Source organism: Exophiala mesophila (genome assembly GCF_000836275.1).
Source record: "Exophiala mesophila strain CBS 40295 unplaced genomic scaffold supercont1.5, whole genome shotgun sequence".
Classification (NCBI taxonomy): Eukaryota; Fungi; Ascomycota; class Eurotiomycetes; order Chaetothyriales; family Herpotrichiellaceae; genus Exophiala; species Exophiala mesophila.
The window spans coordinates 2,089,931-2,109,731 of NW_015622508.1; the positions used below are offsets into that span (position 1 = coordinate 2,089,931).

Genomic DNA, 19,801 nt, shown 5'->3' on the forward strand with positions numbered 1-19,801 from the left:
CGACCAATTTCTTGAGATACCCCAAAAATTCAAGCGCGTCAAGTAGAAATATAGATTCACTATCGTAGCACATATCCGCATTGGAACCAATTCAAGATGAGCGAACAACACCAGACTCCTATAGAGACGGTTTCAATGTCGATTGATTGGAGTAGCTCAAGACTTCGAGACGGAAGCGATGTCGGGCATCTGTCTAGAGATTCTTGGTACACCTGCTAGTGCCTCGGAATTGCAATTCTTCGTCGGTTGATTCACCGAGCTACAAGACAACCAAGAATCTGGATCGAATCATAGAATAGTAAATTGAATGCACACAATCTTCTTAGAAGGGCTAGTGTTAAAATTTTTCTTACTGTATATACCGTGCTGAAATTCGAGTCTTGCTCTATTCCAAGCTATTGTCCTTTCTTATCCAAAAAGTGCTTCGACAGCACCATCAACCCATGTGGTTCGTCAGGATGTCGCTATTACGATGCATTATTACCTTGGGGATTCTCGCCTCTTCCGCCCTAGGACAGGACATGACTGCCTGCATGCAGGGGGTTCGATTAGCGCTCTCACCCTTCTACTTCACGGGTGGAAACGTCTTCGATTTCTATGAAAGCCTCTGTCGTAACCGGCTTCGGACCACTTCATTTTACGCTTCTGGAAAGATACATTGTACTGCTGAAGAGGTCGTTGCTGGATCAGCATTACTAGAATATAGCTGCCTTGCCCTAGCCGGAATCCCAGCGGTCACATACTCAGAAGTCCAGTCGAATCTTACCGACGAATATATCAACTCCCTCCCAACATTAACACCTGATGATATCAACGTCAAGCTTATCTTGTCCGAAGTATACAGACTGGATGAAGAACTATTTGAACTGGGAGTCAAGACTTACGTACGTGGCATTGAATCAGGTCAACTGGAGACAGAATCACAATGGACTCTGACAATATCTACAGACCGTCCCTACACACCAGTTTGTGCTGCACAAGAGATACGGGTGAGTGTACCTCGGATGATGTGACCTCGTCATACGCTGATTCACTCCCCACAGTTGGGCCGTCTACGGCTTCTGGGGCGGACTATTGTTGATTGGAATGGCAAGCCGTTTCATCTCCCTGATCTCAAACAATAGAATCAAACACCAGGCCACGGATATCGAGGGTGAGAGCGCCAATTCTCGGGCAAACACTGTTATGTCGAGCCTCACCTCGCCATTCAAAGCCATTCACCATTGGACCCGAGCAAATCTCATCGTTCCTGCGGCGTTTGGCTCCCATCATCAACGTCTTTACTATTGGTGTGCCATTCCCACCAGGATTGAGACCATCATTATTGCTGCTTTCTGGATATTGAACTTCATCCTTTGCTGTGTCTCATATGAGATAGTCCCTAAGCTTATTAAGTAAGTATAAATAAGCTTCCTACACGGAAGAAACAGTACTAACAACATTGATAGCTGGACTACAGCCTTACAACACTGGAGGTTCATCTCCGACCGGACCGGTATTATATCATATGCAAACCTCCCTCTTTTATGGTTGTTTGCTGGAAGGAACAATATCTTCCTCTGGGCAACTGGCTGGAGCTTCTCAAGCTTCTCCGTGTACCATCGCCATATCGCTAGGATCGCTACCATTCAGGCAATTATCCACTCGATCGGATGGAGTGTGATTCAAGCTAGAAGTAAATTGCCCTATATGTGAACTATCTTTATTAGTATTGTTGTATCTTACTGACAACGCCCTAGTCGATTTGCTCCGTTACTCGTGGACACAAAACTATTGGTATATGGGAGGGATTGTGCGTACTACAGCTCAGCTCACAGAACAACTTTGACTAATATGCTACAGGCTACCATCACGATGAGCTTACTACTAGTACTTTCATCTGTGTGGCTTCGATTTAGGCATTATGAGATCTTCTTGATTATCCATATCGTCTTCGCCGCCCTAACACTTGTTGGACTATTCTAGTATGTACCGAAGTCTTCTTGACGTCAACTCTACTAATCAGGTCTCTCACAGTCACACGGCAATCTTCACCAATAGAGAATATGACGGATACCTGTGGCCATGTGTAGCAATTTGGGTTTTCGACAGGTCTGTTCGATTCGTGCGACTAGCATACTGCAATTATCGGGTGCGATTCTCCGGGGCGCCCGTATCTACAGTCTCGTCGGCAACATATGACAAGGACAGTGATCTGCTTCGAATTGTCGCCATTCCCGGATCTCGAATGATTCGTCCGGGACCTGGTCAGCATTATTACATCTACCAGTATAATAAGCTCAGGTTCTGGGAAAACCACCCCTTCACATTAGCGGCATGGTACCGTTCGGGTGAGGACAACATTTTCCAGACTCCAGCATTGCCAAATCACAACACCACGGCTGAAACCAACAACGACGCCAAAATTCAAGCCAATGCAGAGATTATGCCTTCAGAACCGACATCAGGCAGTCAAACACCAGTATCTGTGGTTCCCCTCCCTAGCGAAGACTCCGATGAAAAGGATGCAGTAATCCCCGCTGGACAGCATAAGCTTGTCTTCTTGATGCGACCATTCAACGGCTGGACCAGACGCCTTCGCGATGAGTGCATACTGGCTGGCCCGAAAGGTGTAACAGACTTGAAGCTCCTGCTCGAAGGTCCCTATGGCGAACACAGCCCGCTGTCCTCCTTTGAAAATCTGATATTCATCGTTGGAGGTTCAGGTATTGCCGGCGCGATCCCATATCTGCAAGAGTACGCGCGGCTCGCGACAGCATCAAAAAAGTCCGACTCGGGCTTCCGAAGGACTCGAACTCGAGACATCACCGTGATTTGGTCCGCAAAGCAGTCCTCTATGATTCGGGATGTCACTGCGCGTGAGCTGAGACCATTTCTTCACCGAGACGACATCCACTTCGAGTTTTACGCCACCCGAGACAAGAAGACCGATGCTGTCGCAGTATCAGAAAAATCCCCATCAAGGGACATTGAAATCGCGCAGCATCGGCCGAATGTCCAAGAAGCAGTGACCAATCTTGTAGATCAGATCAATTCTGCAGGCTCAAAGGGTGGTAGAATTGCTGTTTATACGTGTGGGCCTGCAGCTATGGCTGATGAGGCTCGTGTTGCAGCGCACAGGAACCTGAAGGCAGGTAAACAAGGGCTGGAATATATTGAGGAAGCATTCGGTTGGTAACAAATTCTGTGGAAATCAACCAGACCAACTTGTCGAACCAGGGCTGACGGCTAATACCCCGTGCCCTAAATCTTACACGATTTCTTAAAAGATAACTGTCTGAAAAACTCCTTGTCATGAGAAGTCCGTTTCACAATCTCTCCACCTTGTCAGCAGGGAGAACGATCCTTTCCTTGAGAGCTTTTAGATGCAGAGACCAAGATTATCTTCAAAATACACTGTTCCGAAAATTGTCAGGTGTGAATTCCGGCCGGAGTTTGAACTTCCAGCCCGTGTTTCTCCACCTTTGACTACCGAGGCGGTTGGATAAACACGGGGTATGGCCCCTTTTGACAAGCATGAGAAGGGAATTCTTGCTGTTGTAATTGACAGTTCTAGCCCTCGTGGAGATTCTGGCTACTAGAACGCTGAAGGCTATCCGTAACTCTCATGAGTAGCCAAAGTCTGCATGGAACTCCTGCATCCCTCCCAGAGATCCAAGGGATGCCAAGTGGTCCATCTGAAGGTTGACCGTTGGATTCAACCCGTCGCCACCAAGCGTAGTGTCAAACAGATCAGGATTCGCCCAGGGAAGCTCATTCAGTTGAGGCAGCAACCAAGAAGAAAAGTCCAAGCCCCCTGTATCGATACCCAGATCAGTCCAGCGTTCCGTTGAGTCTAGATCATTTTCGGCCATGTCCTGGTTTTGCTGTGATGAATCTTCAATTATGGGTTCGAGGTCGTCACTTTTCCGCAGCGCATGTCCACGTCGTTCCGCCTGCCCATCTTGTTGATAGCCACAGTACTTGAGGATTGAACGAAGCACGTTGTGGTGCCGACCGGCGACTGGGAAAGACGGTCCAAGATCACCCAATGCCTCGATACAAATATTCAAAGCCTTCTTGACATCTTCTCTCCCCTCAACCTGATTGGGATTTACCGATAACTCGCTGATCAGACTCAATGCCGCGGTCAGAGCGATGTAAGCTCCAACGGAAAAGATCTTTAGAATTCCATATTGTGATCGGAACGCGTTAAGCAGTTTTGAAATGCGAATACTTGTTTGTGTGCAAACGTTGCGGGATCTTGTGGGGCTGTATCTTGAATTCTGATTTACGTTTGGAAGCGGTGTCAACAAACCAGGCTTCGGATGGCTGTAGTCGGCAAAAGGTCGATGTAGTAAGATCGTCGCAGTCATGAATTGCATGTGGAGGGCACAAACCTCCGGTGATGGTAGGTTCTGTTTGTCCCAGCACAGATTAGGCGGTAGGTTCTTCAAAAATGTCAATAGCTGGCCCTCCAAGGCAGTCAATTTGGAGAATGCGGCATCTTTGTCAGTAATGTTTGGACCTCTGTTCAGGATGGAGCTTATGTTGTCTAAGATGGCCGACAAGTCGACCCATGCTGCTAGGGGCTGATACTGGTCTCCCACGGAATCATATGTTGGGCGTGGAACACTGATGTCTTCCAGTTTGATAACGCTTGGGCGACCTTGACAAACACAATAAATTCTGCAGGCAAAAGACACATTAGTGTCTGTGTCATCAGAGCCTACTTTCACTTACTTGTCGAGGACATAGCATCCCCACATGGTAGCAATGCGAACTTTGCGGTCCTGTTCTGTGAGCTCCCCAGAGCTGACATTGTGGAGGCAATCCTGGTGAAGGCCAAGGTCAAATAATAGTCTGAACCCCATCCCTGAGACTGAATTAACACACTTTGATTCATAATAAACGTCTGGGGATCCATCTCACCTGGGTAAAGCCAACATCCCCTGTCATTTGCCATGCTGCCGAGAAAGTGACCGTAGATACATAGAGCCTGGATTGTCGCTATGTTGGGGTCATCTATTTCGTCAAGAAGCTCTGCACGAATGCGTCGTTGATATAGCAGTGCAGCTTGTGTCGCCATCGACTGGTCGCTCAGCCGTGCAGATCTGGCCAAAATGGAGTAGAGAAGAAACTTCGAGTAGTATGGCGTTCTTTGACCTCGAGCCCAATCTCTCAGGAAAGCTTCCTTTTGCACAATTGGCAGAGCAATGTTCTGATAGTCAAAGTAGAGATTGACCAAGTGCAATTGGAAGTCCGGTGCGTCAGCCAATTCTTCGATCGCATCGTTGACAGGGCTCGAAGCTGAAGGTGACGACGCTGGGGACACTGGCGGTAGTAACGAGACAACTTGCATATTTGACGTGTAGCCAAAGTATCTTAGTTGGCCATTGGAGTCCGTTCTTAAAAACGGACTCATCGACGGACGGCGATCCCAGAAGTTACCACTTTCTCGTTGCTGCAGCCGAGTCCCAGAGCGGACTAGAGAGAAGTCTTCACTCATGATTTGAGGGTTCAGGAGGACATCAAAGACATGAGTGCTACTCATGGACGCATTCAATACGACGGGACTGTCAGATTGAATTGAATGCCATCGGGAGTTCGCCAGTGATGTATTCGAGTTTGGATGATCCTCCACCACCCCTCTTAGGGGTGATTCTCTTTCTGATGGACGAAATGTGGGCTTCGCCATAGACCACCGCTCCTTTTCAAGTGCTGCAATCCGCTCTTGCAGCCGCTTCAAATCGATCCTCGCTCTGGTTGATCTCATTAGCTGCCAGATCTCACTAGCCGCCACCTGGGTCGTCCGATGGATCTTACCTCTTCCGACCGTCATCTCGGGGAAATCGACACGTCTTTAGTGCACTCAGGCACTGCGTGCAAGGGCGATCTAGTTTAGAGTTGCCATCGCACTAGGAGACTGGTTACTCAAAGCACTAAGGGTTGAGTGGGAAACTTACTCTGATTCTCCGTTCTCGACAAGCTATGCAGGCAATCGACGCTCTTCGTGTCACAGAGCCCGAGTTTCGGTGTTTGCGACTTGATTCTTCTCCGGTATTATCGCCAGTGGTGCTCATGATTGCTTCGATCTTACCAGTAATCAGAGAAAGGATAGGCTCATAGTGACACTCTCTTGAAGAAACGAGAGAGGAGGCATTGTGTTCTTAGTGAAATGAGAACGTGCGGGGATGAAGGCGATAAAGAACTACTTGGAGGACGACTGGGCTGTTCGATCCAGAAAAGATTTGGGGCACTGTGACCTCTGTGGTCAGGCGACGGCTCAATACGGGGTATGCGCATCGTGGAGAAGCGGGAGATTTGTAACCCAATTCCCCAAGTTCCCAGACCCCGGACCCCGATGTAGTGCCTATGGAACTGCCTCGGTTACTGTCCTCGACCGTGTCTTTCGTGCAAACCATTGCGAAGAACTAGAAACACTGACTTCTTGTGTCCTCGCTTGCTTGATTTCGAAATTACTTTGCGCATATGAGTTGATTTGCGACAAGGAAGTATGCAACCCAGGAAGAAGAGGGCCAAATACGCTTCGAGAGCATGGCAAGATTCTTTGACCTTTGCCTTCTCCTCCAGAAGCAGACTGACAACACCATAGTTTGGAATGTAAGCAACGCAAGACTAAGGTAAGATTCCATGTGTTTCAGGGTACTCTCACAAAGTCTGAGGAAATCACAGTGCTCTGGAGAGGACGTCTGCTCCCAATGCCATGTCAGAGGGGCCTCTTGCATTTATGACAGCTCTTATTCCGCGAGGACGCCAAAGTAAGTCCTGGTTTCTTGGGTTCTTACATACATTGCTTTCTCAACTGCCAGTAGTAGGACAACATCCACGAGTGAGAGTGGTGTTCGGCAAGAAGAGGAAGACGGGTCTTTGTCGGCGGTACAACCACTCATCATCGGCCGAAACCGCGAGAGCATTGGGCCAAATCGAGTAGAGTTCAATTCGCTCGATATCCCAAAAGATGCCAATTCTGAATTCGCACAGAGAAGACCAATTGATGGCTCAGAGCACTCCCCTGAGCAGAGTCTGCCTGAAACCTTAGCAAGCAAGGGAGAAACCGTTCTCAGCGCCTCACTTAGGCAAGAAGAGCCTCCAATTGGGGCAGATCTTCACGATGATCTCCTGAGTCCAGTCATGCCTCGAAGCCATCTCACTACTATGGGAAGTCAGAATACTCAAATTCGTGATCCGGGAGAGAAGACGACATCGCCAATATGTCAGCAGCCGCAGGATCCTCGAGGCTACCCTAAACGATACTGCAAAAGTACCGGCTTGGATTCGCCTTGTCCACAACCATATTCTTTGCGACTTCCTCCACCATTAGCAGCAACAAAACTAATTGACTATTACTTTCAAGAAGTCAATCCCCTTTTCCCAATACTTGATCAAACCCTTACTTCTTCACGGATCGAAGAACTACTTGGAGAAGTCGTGGACCAGGGAACTTCTCAGATAATACAAGTAAGCTTGATATCATCCTCTCTTTCGATACTGCTGTGCAGCATTCTAGCTCTGGCAGAACAGCTCTCAAAAATCTCAGAAACTTCAGATGGGACCAAATCTGGTTGGGAAATGTACTTGCAAGCGGAGGCTTTGTGCTTACACTTTGGCCACGACGAGGAAGCGCTCTTGGATATTATCAAGTATCATACATTGAGTGCACGGTTCCTCCTCTCTGAGAATTCTTTCCACAAAGCTGCAAAGCATGCAAGCACAGCAATCCGGCTCGCATATGACTTGCAACTCAATATCCAGGACTCTTGGCCGGATTGTTCTTCGTTGGAGTTCTCAAATCGAAAAAGAGTCTGGTGGGCTCTCTATGTCCTGGATCAACAAGTATCTCGAAGATCAGGCCGACCTTATCTCATTAGTGAGCGAGAGGTCTCCGTTGGAAAACTGCATCATGGAGACGCTCACGAAACAGGACGATCTCGAGATGCGACCAACGATGATCAGGGCAACACGTCATTCCTGCAGGCGCTTGTTGATCTTTCAATGATATATCGACAGATTTGGGATAACTTCTGCTCTGCCACCGCCTCTGAGAGATCTGTTCGATCAAATACGGCGGTCTTTGATCAGCAGTTGTTGCGTTTGCAGTCAAGATTGCGTCCAAAATTGCAGAGGGATCCCCCGTCGATGTGCCAAGCTGAGAAGGTTACTAGAATCAACACGTTACGCCAGTTTGTTCTTGCAGAGGTATGTGTTATGACTGATGGCATCGCACTGTAACAGTTATTGCGCGTGACTGACTCGTGCTGATTCACCACTAGGAAATCAATTTACTTAGGCTGTGGATTAGACGATCTCCAAGCATGTCGAACATGGATTATGATTCTCTTCTTGTCAGTATCTCACTCATTGAGAGAAACATCCGCGATCTCGTCACTCTGGCCGATGGCGATTTACAGTACAGCCTCATAGGGTTCTATCTGTCTTCGCCACTGGCCGAGAATGTTGGACAATTGCTCGACATCTGCGACCAGAGCTCGTCATATCAATCTTCAGAAACACTAAGAATCCTTGAAGTTGGCTGTCAGCTACTCCTCACTCTGTCACGCTCATCTCCTCACGCTTCTAGGGCGATCCGTGATCTTCAAGCCGGCTGTTCAAAAACCGCTGCTACGAGCGTCATATTAGAGAAAATTTGGAGTGGCAATGATGGAGCCACAGCTGAAAATATCTCAGGAGAGCCCCAAATGATCCATGTATCGGAGTTACCGCCCCAAGACTATTATCCTCAGTTTACGCATGGAGGTCTTCCTAGTACGTCAGTCTTGCGGCCCAATAATTCTGTGCCATCGGTTTTGGGGACTTCTCGCTCTCCTGCAGCAGTCTCTGCCAGTTCTCCAAAGGATAAAGCCACATTTGGACTGAGACGAACCAACTCGAGCGAAGTATATCTACCGGAAATCATGGAGGACATGTACGGGGAGCTCGACTTTAGATAGAGTGAGGACAACAATCTTTGTAGAATGTCAGCCTACTCGACGATTAAGTTTACTATATACATTCCCATTGGGTCAGAAGTGGACTTATACAGAGTAGATGCAAGCCGTGAGCTTAGTATCTATCAGACTTGCCTATAACTCGGCATAAGTTCGGGGCAGTCTTTGCCTGCGCAGATTCCGATCTTCGTTCAGATGCACTTACAACAGGAAGTTGTATTTCCCAGGATATGACAGGCCGCATAGCTTAACACTATCCACTCAGTTTAAGCGTGATGGCAAATTCGGTGGATCATGCCTGAAGTCGATATAGCTGATATGGACGTGGTCGGAATGTGTCGACACTATCAACGTCACTATTCATATCCAGCCTGCTGAAGTTCCTCGCCTCATCGGACGAAGGATGCCATCGCAGTCCACTTTTGAATCTCTGGATATCCCGGAGACTGATTTATTCAATTTTCTCTACAACCGAAATGACAGAGAGTTTCCTCGAAACAAAGGTATCGTTCCATTATTAAAAGCGATACATTCTCTGAGCTCACCTGTTAAAGTTGTATTTCGAGATGCCGAAAGCGGAAAAACCCGTACGTGGGAGCAGGTATTCAGTACTGCCATAGATTTCGGCCGAGGACTTTCGATGAGATTTGGCATTGGGGTCGGCGATGTTGTTCTTCTTGTTGCCGAAAACAGCATCGACTATGCATCACTTGTTCTTGGTGTGTTATGGTCTGGGGCTACAGTATCGACGGCAAATCCCAATTATACCTCGATCGAGCTAGAACATCAACTGAGAGACACTGCCGCGAAGGTTGTCCTTGCCAAACCGCAAGCTGCAGTTAAAATGGCGTGCCAAAGACTTGGGGTCTCTACCGACAGAATTATCCAAGTTGGTGATGGCGCTCCCACACAGCTTACCCCTAATCGATGGGACGACATCGCTGCAGAAGGGCGTGAAAGTTCTTGTATGAAGCCAAAGGTCTGTCCAAAAGACGATATCGCGTTTCTCGTCTACTCAAGTGGGACTACGGGCCTTCCAAAGGGTGTCAGACTTTCACACTATAACGTTGTCGCAAGTACCCTCCAGGTCAGAGCTGCAGAAGGAGGAAACCTGACTTGGAATGGGTCGAAGACGTCTCCAGGAATTCCATTGCCATCATCCACGGAAGGAGACATTGTGTTGACATGTCTACCATTCTTTCACATATATGGCCTCTCACATATGGTTCTCGCGCCTCTCTATAGCGGATTTCAAAATCTTGTCATGTCGAGCTTCGAGATCACTAGGTGGTGTCAACTCGTGCAGAGACATTCGGTGAGTTACAGTTATATTGTCCCGCCCATAGCATTGCTACTGGCAAATCATCCGGCACCTGCAACATACAACCTGCGAAGCCTCAGAATGGTAAATTCTGGAGCCGCACCTCTACCGCCGGATCTAATCACTAAAGTCTATCGCCGTACTGGCATTCGCGTCAAACAAAGCTACGGCCTGAGTGAAGCAAGCCCATGTGTCTTCGCTCCTCGATGGGAGGATTGGGAATCAGCCGCTGGGAGTGCTGGAAAACTTCTTCCAAATTTAGAGATACGTTTCTGTTATGTCAGAGATGATGATTCACATCATGACGAAGTAATGGAAGTTGCACAGGGCGACCCTGGAGAGCTACAACTCAAAGGACCTAACATATTCCTTGGATACCACAACAGGCATCAGGAAAGCATTGAGGCTTTCACCAAGGATGGATGGTTTCGAACAGGTGATGTTGGGTATCTTGACAGACATGGAAATCTCTACATCACCGATCGAGCCAAGGAGATGATAAAATACAAAGGCTTCCAGATCGCTCCAGCTGAGTTGGAATCTCTCCTTCGTCAAAACCCCCTCATCGCCGATGTGGCAGTTGTTGGTGTTGACGCGATCGAAAAAGGGACTGAATTACCAAGAGCATATGTGGTACGACAAGCCAATATTTCCAACAAGAACGGGGCTACTCTCGACAAAGAACAAGAACAGGAGATCATTCACTGGCTCTCAAGCCAAGTTGTCAAGTATAAAAGATTGAGTGGAGGAGTACGTTTCGTGCAGCAAATTCCGAGGAGCCCTACAGGGAAGATATTAAGGAGGGTTTTGAAAGAGCAGGCTAGGTCAGAGCTCAAATCATCCATATCACAAGACAGTCACCTTTAGACAATGATATTATAGCAAGGATGTTCATGATACTTTCCAGGCCTGTGACGACAGTGTTTACATACGGAGAGACAATCCTAGCGACCTCTGGCTGCTGCGCTTTAGTAATCAAATCTCTGACCAACCAGTGATTCGCTTAACTTCCACAATTTGCTTGCGTCTCTGCTGCTGATGCCGTGGCAGTACATAGAGTCTAGATCGGGAACCGAACATTTCTCTAGATACCGGCCATTGTAGTCTATATTAGCAAATGCACTATGTCAGCTTTCCAAGATCAAAGTATTAATTCATTACTCAATGGCTGGCGTACCTTTGAGATGAGGATCGAAAGAAGCGTAGATATGAGTAATGATTCCTTGAGTGGGCGTCACATACGGGAAGGACTTTATCCATCCTTGCCAATTCCCCATTTCGCGTTCTAATGCATCTGTAGAGGGTTTCCCATGTGAGAAGGGATTTTGAAATGCTTGATCATTTCAGCTTACTGAGAAGAGGATATTCGATGCTCCAGTCTAGATGTTTGGATAGGTTCGTGCGAATGACACCAGGATGCAAGCTAACGGCGATCAAACCTTTAGGGCCCAGCTTCTCCGCCAGCGACATAGCCATCAGTAGGTTGGCAGTCTTGGCCTGACCGTATGCACGAAACTTGCTGTATGATTCTCCTCCCTAGGTTTTGTTAGCAGGTGTGTGTCGTTAGACTGTACGCATTTGTGTACACGGCAACTTACATGAAAGTCATAGTCATGAAATCGTATGGGGCTCAATCTGTAGCCGTCACTGGCTACATTGACAACTCTTCCCCCCTCTGGGCTCGAAAGCACTTTATCCATGATTAGATTGGTGAAAAGCCATGGCCCAATATGATTTGTGCCAAATTGTTTTTCCAGACCGTCCACTGTAGTCGAATAATCACAAGCCATCAGGCCAGCGTTGTTGACCAGAACATCGATTGGCTCTTCGTATCCATTGACAACTGCTGCAGCCTCTCTGACATTCTGCAAAGATGCCAGGTCAACCTGTAGAATTCTGGTAGGCACATTAGTGCCTAGGTCGCTGATGGCTTTGGCAGTTGCTTCCATCTTTGAGACATTCCTCCCGGCTAGGATGAGTAGCTTAGGTTGAGCAGTCTTTGCGAGGGTCTCAACAAATGCTGCTCCAAGAGATCCGGGAGACACTCCAGTTGTTAAAATGATTTTGCCTTTGATATTCGACGACAGACGTTTGGTAATTTCATCCGCGGTCGTCTCGGCTGGTGATGCCATTTTGATAGTATCCTTTTTCGCTGTTGACAGCACCCACTAGCAGAGGCAGGTAAGCTTGAGTAAAATTAAGCGACGACTAACAATACAGTACGCCTGAGTATATAGTTGTCTTTGGCCTCGCTGCAGTTAACAATCATAAAATCGTAGCCGTTGACGGTATCCGGAGATTAGCAAGCAACCCCTCGGTTCTAACTCCACCTGGAAAAGTAACTTCCGATACCAGAGTTTGTCTGAATTATGGCAACGATCAAAATGCAGGGGATAAATCTGAATATAACATCTTTTAACTCGAATGTGTAAACGTAACTAGAAATTCTTATCTAATACACTTTCATAACGAGTCGGCAAGCGGAATGTCGTCCCGTGTATGGTTCATCACGGGGTGCTCTTCTGGATTTGGCCAGGAATTGGCCCTAGAAGCCCTATCTAGGGGTGATACAGTTGTTGCAACGGCTCGCAGCATAGACAAACTGAAGAGCTTGCAAGACGCTGGAGCGGAAACGATAGAGTTGGACGTCAAAGCAACCTTAGATGAGCTGAGGGACGTTGCATCTGGTGTCATAAAGTCATACGGACGACTGGATATACTTGTCAATAATGCTGGTTATGGTCTTCAAGGGACCGTGGAGGAAATAACGTACGAGTTTCAGACCTTCAAGTAGTATTATGTGCTAACAGGAAGCGTGCACAGGCATGAAGAAACGATGGCACAGTTTGAAACAAACGTCTTTGGACTTCTCAATGTCACTAGAGCATTCCTCCCCCACTTGCGATCCCAAAGATCCGGCGTCATTGCAAACGTCTCTAGTATCGCGGCATGGCGAGGCAGCCCTGGTCTTGGAATATACACTGCTTCTAAATGGGCTGTGTCCGCTATCAACGAGACTCTCCACCACGAACTAGCAGAGTTTGGTATACGTGTTGTTTCCATCGAGCCTGGCTATTTCCGTTCGAAGTTCCTCACGCCGGGCAACGCTTTGAAAGCAAAGCATCGTCTTCCTGACTACAATGGCACGGCCGCGCGGAGAAACGAGGAAAAGTTCCACCTCGCAGATCAGTCTCAACTAGGAAGTGTAGAGAAAGGGGCCAAAGTGATTGTAGATGTTATAACTCAGACCGGTTGTGCCACAGGAAGATCAATTCCCATACGGTTGATGTTGGGTTCTGATGCATATGGCATAGTTGTTGACAAGTGCGAGTCTACACTGAGATTAGTTAAGGAGTGGAAAGATGTGTCGAGCTCTACAGATCATTAGAAATTGAACCTAGATACTTCAGATGAAGAAGTTGAGGACGTCTCTAAAGCGCACAAGCAGGTCTCTTGGCCCGAGGGGCATAAATTGATCGTCCTTCATGCTTAGCTTCAGAACATGCATCAACAGCCAGAGGCAAAAAGCCTGGGTCCAAATGTGTCGGCTAGCTGCCAGATAACTTCCGCTTGAGACCCCCCTGAAAAGGCATATAAGATTCGTTGAAAAGCCTAGTAGCTATCTCTATCATTTGGAATATCTCACAGTCGTCAATCCCTACGTATCTCAGCTTCGACCATGGCCACATCAAAGGGATTTGAAGGAAGACTTGATGGAAAGGTTGCTATTGTGACAGGTAAGATAACTTAACGGACCCTCTTGTATCGCTCGCTGAACTATTACTGGCAAATAGGTGCCGCTTCAGGCTTTGGGCTTGCAATCACCCAGCTTTTCGCTAGCCACGGATGTAAGGTGGTGGCTACAGATCTTCACGAAGGCCAATTGCACCAGCAGTATTCGACAACAAAGAATGTTACAACATTCACTGCCGATGTCACAAACACAGACGACTGGGAACGGGTTGCGGCACTCGCGGTGAGTGAGCACGGCAGAATAGACATCCTCGTCAACAACGCAGGAACGAGTTACAGAAATAAAGTAAGTGGGCTGACTTTGTCTAGAAATGGCTGTCCATCAAGTTGGAGCAACTCCCAATAGTGTCTAACCACACCCGACTGCAGCCTACCTTAAATGTCACAGAAAACGAGTTTGATCTTGTGATGAATGTTAACGTCAAGTCAATATTTCTATCTGTTGGGGCTATTGTACCAAGAATGATCGAAGGGAGAGGAGGATCGATTATCAATGTAGCCAGTGTGGGAGCGATTCGCCCTCGTGGGGGTCTCGTTTGGTACAGTGCGAGCAAAGGTGCTGCTCTAACCGTAAGTGCCCACAAGTGTTAACAGCGAAGTGCCGTCTATACAGCCACTAATGGTCGGAATAGGCATCTAAAGCTCTTGCTTCTGAGTATGGTCCAGAGCAAATTAGAGTGAATGCAATTTGCCCATTGCTGTCAGGAACTGGGTTATTCGAAGCGTTTGTGGGAGTTCCTGACACACCCGAAAATCGCAGCTCGTTCACCCAAAATGTACCCTTGGGTAGATTGACCGATCCTCAGGATGTGGCAAATGCGGCTCTCTATCTTGCTAGTGATGATTCAAAATTTGTCACAGGCATCGCACTAGAGGTTGACGGTGGTCGGGCGATTTAGACTCGATAGAATTCCAAAGACCCTTGAGACATCTCAATTGCTTATGAAAGAGTAATACACGTGGTTCTTGTTTCACCAAGTACAGATATAGGAGTTCACGTCCCTCGATCCAGCCATATTTCCAGGTAAATTTTGGTCGCTCCGTGTGCTCACTGATCCTAAGAGACCTGGCATCGCGAAAGAGAGTGAGGTGAGAGAAAGCACAACGGTGGCATTCAGCACATTAACGCCAAATCTGATACGAAGACCAGCGAATTGTGAGCTGCCACTTCATCATCGGAACCGGAACCGGAAGTTACATGGTCTTGTGCTCCATTGCCGGGGCCCGGATATCAAACATCCACAAGATTCTTGGCTTCCATCACACAGGCAAAGCGTATGCAGCAACATCCAGATCTAATTGCAGGGCTATCAAGGAAGACTTCTGGCTGTTAACCATGCAGACGTGTCAGATTCCATACCTTGTGCCCTTAGACATTTGTCCATTTGGAATTATTTGCGGGGTTTCCGCATCCCCAACTTTTAGAAGTCTGGGGAAGGATATGAAGCCGTTTTACTATATCTCTTGGGTCTGCCCAAGATAGAGAAGTGATAGGATTAAGTCAACAAGTTTCCTGCTCCGATATCCGGGAATAGAATCAGCGGATAACAAAAACTTTGTTGGCTTAGCATTCATTGCAGAAGACCATGGCAGCCGAAGTACCCAAAGAGACCGCCATCTCCCACGTGGAGAACAAGGCTGCGATGGCTGCATTCACAAATAATGAATCCACGGTAAAGACCACTGCGGTCATCCAAGACTGGGACGAGAAGGAGGAAAGGTCGATAGTGTAAACCCCCAAGAAAACATCCTCCAGATGGACCATGACCTAGAGCGTGCTGACGACATCTACCATAGGAGAAAAGTTGATTTTACAGTACTACCTATCCTCGCGGTTCTGATGGGCCTGTCGTTCCTGGATAGAAACAACATCTCTGCCGCCTACATTGCTGGTATGGACCAGGATCTGGAACTCAGATTGGGGTGAGCGATTGAGTTGTTCCTTGTCCTAAAATGAGTGACGACTAATCAATTCAAATAGTGCACGCTACAACATAGCTCTTCTGGTGTTCTTCATTGGTGAGCAACATGAGTGTTGACAAGCCCAGCGATAACACTATTTTGACACTTTCTTCCAGGATACGCATTGTTTGAGCTGCCATCAAATTACATTCTACGAATTGTCGGGGCGCGTGTGTGGATCCCAATTCTAGTCCTCTTATGGGGCATCTGCTGCCTCCTCATGGGCTTTGTTACCAATTGGTGGTCACTGGTGATTCTCCGAGCTTTTCTGGGCGTCTTTGAAGCCGGATGTAAGTTCTAATTGTCTGGACATCTGGTCCATGCCGCTGAAAATGTCAAGTATGGCCTGGCACTGTTTACCTGATTGGTGCATGGTATAAGCAATACGAGGCTGCAAAACGAATCACTTTCTGCTATATGACTGGCGTGTTCGCTTCTGGATTGAGTCCAATCGTGAGTAGGGTGCTCGTTATCTACACCCACGCTATACTGACTCATTCTCATAGTTTGCATACGCGCTTAGTTTGATCCGTGTTGGAGATGGAATGTACAGGCAAGGCTGGAGATGGAGTAAGTTCTCTTCTAATATTCTCTCTCTTTTGTGGACTAAAAAAATGCAATTTAGTCTATATCATTGAAGGCATCGTGACAATAGTAGTTGCTATCATTGCGCCTCCTTTCATGATGGAGTGTGAGTAGCACCTATCAAAGATGTACGCTGTCACTGACTCTGCGCAACTTAGTCCCTCAAAAGGCCCGTATGCTTTCAGAGAGACAAAGACATATCGCAATCAAACGACTGGAAACCGAGAACGTCTCGACAAGCGGCAATCATTCCATCAAAGAGTTCTTGGGGCTACTTTTGGACAAGAAACTTATTGTTTTGTAAGACTTAACACTTTCGATTACACTCCATGGCCTTTTCTGACACGACTGTCCGCTCGGTAGCGCCTTTCAGTACTATGTCGCAACGGTCTCTGTATATGCCCTGGGTTATTTTCAACCTCTTATCCTTCGAGATGGGATGGGCTTTAACTACACAAAGTCTCAGCTACTCTCGACCCCAACTTACTTTTTTGCCATTGCTGCCAGCTTTGCGGTCGCTGCAATCTCCGACAAGTTCCGCCTTCGCTGGCCATTCATCGTTGCTCAGTGCATTGTATGCTGCGTGGGACTCTTGATCGTCCTCTATGCTGGGAAACCTGGTGTTCGATATTTTGGATTATACTTGGGCATTTATGGCGCTCAGAGCAACTTGCCTATGTTCTTGTCGTATGCACAAAACCAAATCACCAATGTTGAGAAGAAGGGTGCCTTTGCGGCTGCGATGATTACCGTTGGTGCCGTGGGGGGAACTACCGGTAGTACCATCTTTCGCCCTAGGGATGCTCCAGTGAGTTCCTACATCTCGTCCCCTTCCTGGTTATGGCTGACGAGGGTGAATGCAGACTTATTATCCTGGAATGTGGACGACTATCGCCCTTCAGATTGCGGTGGCTATAGTCACTTATTTCTTCTCGATGTGGCTAGAACGTCAAAATAAACTCGCAGATGAAGGTAAATTGGAGGTTTTGGAGGACGTCGAAGGGTTCAGATACGCTCCATGAACGCAAAGAAAGCTAGGAAAGAGCTTTACATGAATACAGGAGAGCGCTTGTTGTCCATAGTTCATGGTATCAATGTCGACCGGAGAGTCTTTGAAAGTATCTACATCCCAACGATCTAACTGGAGCCTCGCTGGCACATATCAACAATGATGTACAGTGGGTTAGTAGGCACTCACTCACGAGATAGTCCCGCATCTATGCCCTCGCGCAATTCTCACACATGGCTCTTCAACTCGTTCTCTGTCCATTCCCACAAGTCTTGCGCGGCCTTGGAATCGTCGATCACCGCATTGTGGCTTTCCTTGCCCACGGGGATATAATATGAGCCGGACTTGGCCTCAGGAGAGAAAGCCGCCCACAGCTGGTTGCGAGAACCAGTCTGGACTGTGTTGAGGACCAAGGCTTGCAGCAACATCAACGGCAATTTCAATATTGGCCATTGGGTTGTCATAGATGATGACAAGTTGGTTGACACTGCACCAGGATGGACGACGATGCACTTGATGTCAGGATTGTGCTTGGCCAGCTCCTGGGTGTAGTGGATATTGGCGAGTTTAGATAGACCGTACTTGCCCAACGTCCTGTAATCGGCCATTTCGGTTTTCAGCTTGTCCAGAGGATAGGGCAGGCTTGGTGCCATTTTGTATCCATCTGAAGCGAGAGTCACAACGCGAACGTCCGAGCCTGAGACCTTGGTCGCTGTCTGCTGCAGCTTGGGCAGTAGTAATTTCGTCAGGAGGGCGTGCCCCATGTGGTTCGTCCCAAATTGCATCTCATAGCCTTCCTTAGTCGTGCCCGGGGGTGTGCCCATGATCCCGGCATTATTGATCAGAATGTCGAGACGGTCAGAAGCCGCATTGAGCGTTGAGGCCGCTTGCTTCACACTCTCAAATGACGACAGATCAAGCTCCAGGAATGATATTGGCGCATGATTCGGGGCTTGGGCGTCAATTTCTGCAATGGCACTCTCCGCCTTGGCTTTGCTTCTCGCTGCCAGATAGATGTGTGCTGGGTTGTGTTTTGAGATTTGCAGTACTGTCTCTCGCCCCAGTCCGATGTTTCCTGGAGGTCATCAGCACACAGAGACATCCAAGAGGCTCCTGACTAATTGCGGGGAAAACACTTACCGCCAGTCACCAGGACCACCTTGCCAGAGAGATCCGGAATATCATTGTCGGGATTGAACACCATATTGGAGATTCAGACTTGAAGAATTTTATCTGGCTACCGTACAGATGCGCTGTCTTTGATCCTCATGTATTTGTGATAGATATTGGGAGCTTAAGAACTCATGAAGCCGTAGACAAGTAGAGGTCATGCGATAAACGATGAACGGGTAGACGCTCGGCGTTAACCTGGAGATCTAGGGCCAAGTCACGTGCACGTTACTAGGGCTCTCTGTCGGCTGTGTAGCGGCGGACGAAGACTGTCCACTTGTATCAACAATCAAGGACATCTCTCTAACGGTTCACAAATAAAGATGTCATTCCCAACTTCAGCCAGCGGTCCTTCCTACCTATTCTTCTTCCTCTCCTTTTATTTCTTGGCGACGACGCTGCGCGACAATCGCCTAGGTGGACAACCTTGAATGAAAATAATGTCGACAATGAGAATCATGAATATGGATTAAGTCTCGCTTAAAGTTCCCTTCAAAATGAATGATCGACACTCCGGATCAGTATGGCCAAATGTGTGACAAGGAGTAAACAAGTCGACCATTATTATACTGTGGCTGATCGGCGCCGCTCGTGACTCGGCAGGAGGTGCTTGATCCCACGACTCGGATGAAGAAGCCCGGGCGCTTGGTCACCTAAACCCCAAATGTCACTCAACTTTAGGCACATTCCTTCGTCATAGATCTATCTGCTGGGTACCCCCACACGCCCTGACGTTGGTCTAGATAGGCCCATACCTTAAAGCACATAGGTCCCAAGAGACTAAACTACCATCAACCAGACAGGGACCCAAACTTTGAAACTGACTCGTAGGCGGGCATCGAGTCGAGGAGGAGAATAAAGCCGAAGGCTGGATGTGGCAAGTATTGGGATGGAATGGGCATTGGTCTACAGCTGTCATCTCAACCCCACCACTCAACGCTACAGTAAGCTTGTTAAGCCAGCTAGACTGTCGATCATGACTGCTTCATACTTCGTCTGAGAGCTTGGCTATGTTCGAAGCTATGCTTATTGCTTCAAGGTACTAATTGCTGG

General features: G+C 47.8%; 4 protein-coding genes across 5 annotated transcripts; 3 read left to right on the top strand and 1 right to left on the bottom strand.

The window, feature by feature from the left end:
- Positions 1–6,537: 6,537 nt before the first annotated feature.
- PV10_07483 (uncharacterized protein) lies at positions 6,538–8,951 on the top strand (the record flags this gene model as incomplete). Its single annotated transcript, XM_016372385.1, has 4 exons — positions 6,538–6,603; positions 6,676–6,761; positions 6,816–8,199; positions 8,274–8,951. 4 exons carry the CDS (start codon positions 6,538–6,540, stop codon positions 8,949–8,951), a joined length of 2,214 nt encoding a protein of 737 aa, XP_016221717.1.
- A 400-nt stretch (positions 8,952–9,351) lies between these two features.
- On the top strand, positions 9,352–11,136 carry PV10_07484 (uncharacterized protein; the record flags this gene model as incomplete). Its single annotated transcript, XM_016372386.1, has 1 exon — positions 9,352–11,136. One exon carries the CDS (start codon positions 9,352–9,354, stop codon positions 11,134–11,136), a length of 1,785 nt encoding a protein of 594 aa, XP_016221718.1.
- Positions 11,137–15,608: 4,472 nt separating this feature from the next.
- PV10_07485 (uncharacterized protein) lies at positions 15,609–17,591 on the top strand (the record flags this gene model as incomplete). Its single annotated transcript, XM_016372387.1, has 10 exons — positions 15,609–15,751; positions 15,820–15,945; positions 16,004–16,041; positions 16,101–16,274; positions 16,325–16,437; positions 16,491–16,554; positions 16,610–16,675; positions 16,728–16,869; positions 16,933–17,377; positions 17,433–17,591. The coding sequence occupies 10 exons, from the start codon at positions 15,609–15,611 to the stop codon at positions 17,589–17,591; spliced, it is 1,470 nt and encodes a 489-aa protein (XP_016221719.1).
- On the bottom strand, positions 17,553–18,898 carry PV10_07486. Of its 2 annotated transcripts, XM_016372389.1 has the most exons (3): positions 18,719–18,898; positions 17,772–18,653; positions 17,553–17,721 (listed from the first exon to the last, which is right to left on the bottom strand). In XM_016372389.1, exons 1-2 carry the CDS (start codon positions 18,780–18,782, stop codon positions 17,806–17,808), a joined length of 912 nt encoding a protein of 303 aa, XP_016221721.1. In that variant the 5' UTR covers positions 18,783–18,898; the 3' UTR covers positions 17,553–17,721; positions 17,772–17,805. The 2 variants fall into 2 exon arrangements, with proteins under 2 accessions (XP_016221721.1, XP_016221720.1); XM_016372388.1 differs by having other exon boundaries at positions 17,553–18,653.
- Between the last annotated feature and the right edge of the window lie 903 nt (positions 18,899–19,801).